We start from the raw sequence: 7,067 nt of genomic DNA, 5'->3' as shown, positions 1-7,067 counted from the left end.
GAGACTGTGTTCTGCTGAAGCATTTGATTTTAAACAAAGTGACACAGCCTATTGATACATAAGGTCAGCCCAAGAGAGGGTGGGAGTCAGGCACACTTTGCAAGAAAAAAGAATGAGGCTTGAAAAAAGGTTTTTTTTTTTTTTTTTTTTTTTTTTACAGCTAAAGAAATTTCCAGTTATTCAGTTCAAACATACTGCCTTGTTTTTACTTTGCTTTAAGTGGAAACACAAGTATTTGTGATTCTGAGCACTGCGTTTTGGACCCCAAAATGGAGTAGTGTGAAACTTCTGAGAAGCACTAGGAGAAAAAGAAGAAACAGGAAACTGAAGGCCAGACATCCTTTATCCTTCCACTCCCGGCGGCATGGAGAATAGGACATTTGCTCTTCATTATTTAAAGAGCCTTTTAAAAGTCACGTGGGAAAGGAAGCTATCCAAAGGTCTTTTGATTCCTTTTGGTTTTGGCCAAGAAAATGGAATTATTGAGAAAATCCAACCATTTATAAAATACTGTTGTTAGAAGGACTTTCCAGAGGATTAAATACTATCAAATCTTTGTTGGGCAACACAGAGTGGGGGAGAAAATAAAAGTAATTATTGGACAGGAAGGGTGAGTTTGCACAGGCTTGTATCTTAATGTCAGAATGTGGCATCAGAGACTTAGTTTGATGGGGTCACTTTTGTTATCTCAGGGGACCCGATGATGTGCCAAGGCCAAAGCAAGGTATTCTCTCTCCCTCAGGTTTTGGGAAACCAACTAAGCATCACAGTTCTCCAATCACCTTCCTGTAACCCGACCTTTTATAAAATGCAGGTCAACTTGCTTCCTGTAATGATTTGTAAACCTATCAACAGTGGTATGTTTCCATGCACAAGCCTCCCTCTGGCAGCTTTTCTGAATTCTGATTACTGAGTAAGAGCAGCAAGAGGCAGGAATGCCAGAATCCTCCACTCATTGCTCGGGTTCACTTGGAGATGTCTTCTGTCATTCAGAGTCTTCTTTATTCTTGTCTTATGGCAAATCCCGGGTCACCAGGGAGCTGAAGGGCACTTCTTAAACACTGGACAACATGGTGGAGGTAAAGATCTGTTGCAAAATCTGAGGGATGTCCTTAGTATCCATGGCAATGAAAGACCGGCCAGCTGGTAAAGTTCTCTGAAGCCTGCCAGGGATGGAAAGGGAAAGGAAATTACCATTGCAAATTAGGGCTCTCCTCCCACGTCCTGCCCCACAAACTACTGCAACCAAATGGAAGTTCATACTTTTGGATCCCTTGCCCTGCCCGCACCTGAATTGGCTGTCACTAGGCCGGGAAAGGCTTGGAAGACAAGGAGAGCACCTTGAAAGAAGTGAACCTTCGAAGGCAAGGTCATTTCAGTGAGAAAATCAGCAAATTTGAAAAGAAAAAATGTTCTCCCTTTTATGACTGCCATTCCCTGATTTGATGTTCTCTTTCCAGAACAGAGCCCTAGTGACCAATCTGGGATTAGCTCACTGGGGTCCAGCGAATGAACTGGCCTCATACTGTGCTTCCAAATACCTTTCCCCACCTTAGAAAACAGGCCTTGAAGAAGCTGCCCAGCTAAACCCCAAATGGTTCTTTCTCTCTTCTCTTCCTCTCCTCTCTCTCTCTCTCTCTCTCTCTCTCTCTCTCTCTCTCTCTCTCTCTCTCTCTCTTTCCAACACACAATGTGAAATGCAATTGAATGTATGCAATGGCTGCTTTGATGATGCTGAGGCTATACAGGCTTATGATGATTTTTTTAAAATGCTAATTTATCACTTGGAACAAAGAGCCATTTTTGAAGGCAATAAAAGTGCAAGACGCGATTCTATCCAAAAGAACGCCTTCTTTCACTATGCCAACAAAGTTTGGTTTTGGAATGACATTTAATAAAAGTCAACCATCCTGTGTAGTATCATACATTTGGCATGCCTGGTAGACCAGCTAATTCCGCAACGTATCTTTTGCCAGTGGAAGTTGGACCGTTTCCCTAGGAAACCACAAGGGTATTACTCTGCTTTCTTAAGTATCCAAACAGGATCTGTTCACTAGAAAGACAAAACAGCTATTTCAGTTCAACCAGTACTTTTTGAGCTTGCCGTCTGCTTAATACTGGGCTGGTCCTGAAGAAAATCTGTGTAGAAAAGGCCTGGTTGGTGATCGAGGACATTGAAGTTCTAGGAAAGACTAACACACAAAACTGGGAAAAGTGCCGAGTCAGTGGTAATAAAGTGGCTGTAATTCGTGGTATTAAGTCTGTGCTTAACCGTACTCTGCAATCCCGCAGCAAAACGATGGGAACCGAGAGAGAAAAAGGCAGCACTGAGGACTCTGAAACGTTTCTTTGTCTCTATGTACAGGACCCTAAGCCAGAGAACGGCAGGTAAAAGATGTGGAATAACAGCAACGTATGTGGCCTTTTGTGTTTTAGGAGGAGACAGACTTTCACTTGTGTTTTCTGCTTCTTACAAGTATTTTAAGCAGATAAAAACCACAAGCTCGTTCTGTGTGTAATTCAAAAAAGAGAGAAGTTCATGTGTTTCAGTCATCGAAAGTGTTTCCAGATCTATCATTTCAGATCATTCAGGATGGTGTTTATTGTCTGACCATAAATCCCTCTATTGAATATTCGGTATAGTCAACGTAGCATCTCACTGTTTCACACTGTCTCCTAGTGTTTCCCCTGCCCTGTCTCCCCAGTGAGAGGGAGATATATACACATGTGTGTGTGTGCGTGCATGTGTGTGTATGTGTGTCTACATAAATGTGTATCTGTAATATACAGACACATTACATATGATTTTATACATGTTTGTGCATGTTTACATACATTATATATATCTTTCCTTATGCTAGGAAAATAGTAGACTTTTGCTGCTTTGAATATGATTTGAACATGAACTGATTAGAACTAAGCTTGGGACCCTGATGTAAAGTGCAGAATATATAAAATGCTGTTTAATTTACTAGTGGACAAATCATTGTACTGTTTATGGTTGGTTGGTTTAGATATAAACTGAAAAATAATTCATATAAAATGAATACTGCTCCTGCAGACATGAGCTAGAATGTCACATCCTTTCAAGTAGACTATCAACTCCTTGACAGGAGCGATTCTAGTTTCTGTTTCCATCCAGCCCCCAACTGCACAAGATGCTAAGCCCATGACAGGGAGTGCATCAGGACCTCAAGTATCCCGATACCCACCCTTTGCTATATCCTGAGATGACACTTACCTGGTTGCTTGATCACCTAGCGATCCAATAAAAATGGCAAAAGCATTTACTTGAGGGTTGCTTGTCAGGATTTGGGCCAACTTGGCAGGATGTATTCCATATCGTGACAGGTTTGCATCACTCAAGACGATGACGAAATACTCATCAGCTTCTTCCTTGACGATTTCCTGGATGGCGTGTTTTGTCCCGTCTAACGTATGGTCACCACTCATGCAGAACTGCGAGTGGGCATGCATTGTCTGGGGTAAGAGATGGTGCACAAAAGCCACGGGTGAGAAACTTATTTCTTAACAAATGTGACGGTTTTTCTATTGGCTGGGAGAATGCACCAGTAGCAAACAGTACACAGGGATAAGAAGTCTCTGAGTGAGTTCTATTTCACTGGCACCTTAGAGTGACAACAGTACACAGTGACATTTGTATGTGGTTAAGACTTTTGTTGGAAACGGGAAATGTTCCCAAACTATCCCAGTTGGCACTTACTTTTGACACTCACAGCCATTTAAAGTGAGAAAATGTAAGAAAATATTAAAAACTTGGCATCACACCAGAGGATGAAGATGACACAGGAGAAAAATAAGGAATGGGTTGGGTTTTCCTAAACAAAGTTACAACACTAAACACTATACTTACATCAACAGCAATAGAGAAGAATTGACATTAAAATCATGGCGTGTGTTTTTATTGTAGATCTAAGTACACGAAATTGAGTCTGTCATTAAAAAATACTAAGAAACACATAAAATTGGGGTTAAAGAGTTAGCTATTTCTACTGAAATAGCTAGGGTCTGGGAAGAATTGTATAGGACACAGGAGGGGACCCAGGTTGTAGAATCCCGATACAATACTGAGTACCCTAAAAAGATAAGGAACAAAGTTTAATTTTGTATGGTAGAGACCAGGATTTCAGGTGCAAGTATTTTCTCAGTTTAATGCTTGAATGTTTGTGAAGCAGGAAGTCTTTTGTTTCCTGTATCCGCTGCTTCTTCAGCGAATCTTTTCAGTGACCAAAGACACTTGGCCTAGTCTGGTGGAGGTGTTCACAACACAGAGGTGACGGGATTATTTACCTTCAGAACGTCCAGTCTTTGCTTATTGTCCTTGGGGATCTTGTTAATTGGAACGAGGCCAATGTTGTAATCATCTCCAGAGTGTCCAACGATGTCATACTAGGCGACAGAACCGGAGTTAGAAGCCTCTGTCCCCCACAGAATTGTCATTGGCCCTATCGGCCCCCATGAGGTCTGTCATTATCCAGAATTGCTCAACATGTGACCATAGAGCTGTGTGGACAGACGGATGTGTGTTTATCAACAAAGACAAACAAATTCCAGGCCCCTTCACTTCTGGTCCTTCCTCTTGTGTGATCTTTGCTCGCCAGGGGGAGGCAGACAAGCTGATGAGGGGCTACTGAGAATGCTTATTCTTAAGGGGAGAGTTAAAAAAATCACACACACACACACACACACACACACACAGTGGCAGGCAGAACTCTAATCCTCTCCCCTTAGTGTGGGCAGGACCTGTGATGTCACTCATAATATGTTATGTTTATGTGGCAAAAGGGATTTTGCAGATGTAATTAAGGTTACTAATCAGTTGACTTTGAGATAATCAAACGGGAGATGACCTAGGTGGGCCTAACCTAATCACAGAGCCCTTTAAATGCACAGAGTGTTTTTCTGGCTGGTAGTAGACGGGGAAGACAGAGATGTGAAGCACAGCAGGTTCTGACATGTGGGAGTGATCTGTGGCTGAGATGGAGGGGACCATGGGACCAGGCCCCCGACAGTGGCACCTACGAGCAACCCTGGTTGAGAGCCGGCAAGGAAACAGGGTCCTCAGTCCTGCAACCACAGGGGACTGAATCTTGCCAACAATATAAATGGTCTTGGAAGCAAATTATTCCCCAGAGCCCGGGTAAGAGGCCAGCCTGGCTAACACCCTGATTTCAGCCTAATGAGACCCAAAACAGAGAATACAGCAGAACGTGCCGGGGCTGCTAACCTACAGAACTGTTAGTTAATAAATGGGTCTTGCTTTAAGCTGCTATGTTTGCGGTCATTCCTCATGCAGAAATAGAAAACTAATACATATGCATTTTTTTTCTGAACACAAAAGTGAAATATATTCACTGGATGAATGACAGAAAAGCACACACAAAAAGTAAAAATTATCCATAATCCCATTACTTAAAGATAACCTGTGTTAATGTTTTGTTGTATAAGTTCCTAGGCTTTTATTGCCTTTCCCTGCACGTGTAAGAGGTTGCACATTCACACATGTACATACCTATGGCAACCAAATTTTTAACGAAAATGGATAACGTTGCTCATGCAATTTTATAATCTGATTTTCTATTTAATAGTGTATGACATATATTTTTCAATTTACAAAATAACTTTAAAATTTTCTGTCTGACAAAGTCCATGACAAAGTCCTGTCTGTTGAGAAAGAACTAGAACTAAGAGTGAGGTACAGTTCTTTTACAGACTCTGGAAAGAAATTTGAGGCCTGGAGCAACCTATAATTGGACCAGGTGGTCCCCTCCAACAGCTGTGGTTCACTCCAACAGAATTTCCTTAGCAGATGCCCCAAATTCCTGTCTCCTCTCCCACCTCCCTCTAAGAACTTCTGTCATGCTGATATGAAGGTTAGAACAGACCGCAGGGAATCTGTGTAATTGGGGCATCTGCTAAGGAAATTCCGAGTATGGGTCTGGGGCAAAAGAGTTTGGGGGGTACTTGTAGCAGTATGGTACAAAATGCTTAGGGATCACTGCCATCTATTCCCCACTGACTACCAGTCAACAGCTGTCTTTTGAATACCTACTGTGTGCAACATGCTACTGTAGGAGGTGTGGGGGAATGCAATTATCTCTTTTTGTGTCTCCCTTTTTAACTGGTGAGTTCTTTGAAGGCAAGACCATATCTTATTCATCTTTGAATTTTAGAATCCATGAGTCTATCACACAGATGCTTTGCAGTCAAGTTGGGGCAACAGGAAGCTTTCTTTCCCCATGTGGGCTACACTCTTTTATAAATCAGCTGTTTGGAAGTTGGAATGTATTTTTCCCCCAGCAATCATGTGATAAATGGTGATTAGTCCAAGCTAGCTGACAAGAAACAACCCATAATATAACTGAAACCATTGTGTTTAAAGTGAATAGTAGACCTCACCCCAGTCAGGATGGCTATCATCAATAAATCAACAAACAACAAGTGCTGGCGTGGATGCGGAGAAAAGGGAACGCTGGTGCACTGTTGGTGGGAATGCAGATTGGTGCAGCCACTATGGAAAACAGTTTGGAGATATCTCAAAAATCTGAAAATGGAACTACCTTATGATCCAGCAATCCCACTCCTAGGTATCTACCCGGAGAAATCCAAAACTCCAATTCAAAAATCTTTATGCACTCCTATGTTTATTGCAGCACTATATACAATAGCCAAGACCTGGAAACAACCGAAATGCCCATCAGTAGATGACTGGATTAAGAAACTGTGGTACATTTATACAATGGAGTATTACGCAGCCATAAAGAAGAAAGAAATCTTACCATTTGCAACAACATGGATGGACCTAGAGAACATTATGTTAAGTGAAATAAGTCAGAAAGAGAAAGACAAATACCATATGATCTCACTTATATGCGGAATCTAAAGAAAAGAATAAGTGAATGAACTAATCAGAAACAGTTTTGGAAACATGGAGGAAAAACAGAGGGTTGCTAGAGGGGCGGGGGGGTGGGGATAAGGGGAAGGTGAGCGGTTTTGGGAACGTACAGAGGGATAGTGGATGGGGGGAGGTGGGTTCACACAGTGTG

The 7,067-nt window shown here is 42.0% G+C and overlaps 1 protein-coding gene across 1 annotated transcript in view; it reads right to left on the bottom strand.

Moving 5' to 3' along the window:
• Window positions 1-325: 325 nt before the first annotated feature.
• Window positions 326-7,067, bottom strand: part of VWA8 (von Willebrand factor A domain containing 8) — a 299,153-nt gene continuing 292,411 nt past the window's right edge. The window contains exons 43-45 of the mRNA XM_074329337.1: window positions 4,312-4,410; window positions 3,242-3,480; window positions 326-1,163 (exon numbers count right to left, since the gene is read on the bottom strand). Of these exons, the coding sequence (XP_074185438.1) occupies window positions 1,055-1,163; window positions 3,242-3,480; window positions 4,312-4,410 (447 nt within the window). The 3' untranslated portion in view covers window positions 326-1,054. The remainder of the gene's footprint in view (window positions 1,164-3,241; window positions 3,481-4,311; window positions 4,411-7,067) is intronic.

The sequence above is a fragment of the Rhinolophus sinicus genome, linkage group LG04 (assembly GCF_036562045.2).
Source record: "Rhinolophus sinicus isolate RSC01 linkage group LG04, ASM3656204v1, whole genome shotgun sequence".
In the NCBI taxonomy this organism is placed as follows: Eukaryota; Metazoa; Chordata; class Mammalia; order Chiroptera; family Rhinolophidae; genus Rhinolophus; species Rhinolophus sinicus.
This window is presented reverse-complemented; position numbering and strand designations above follow the sequence as displayed.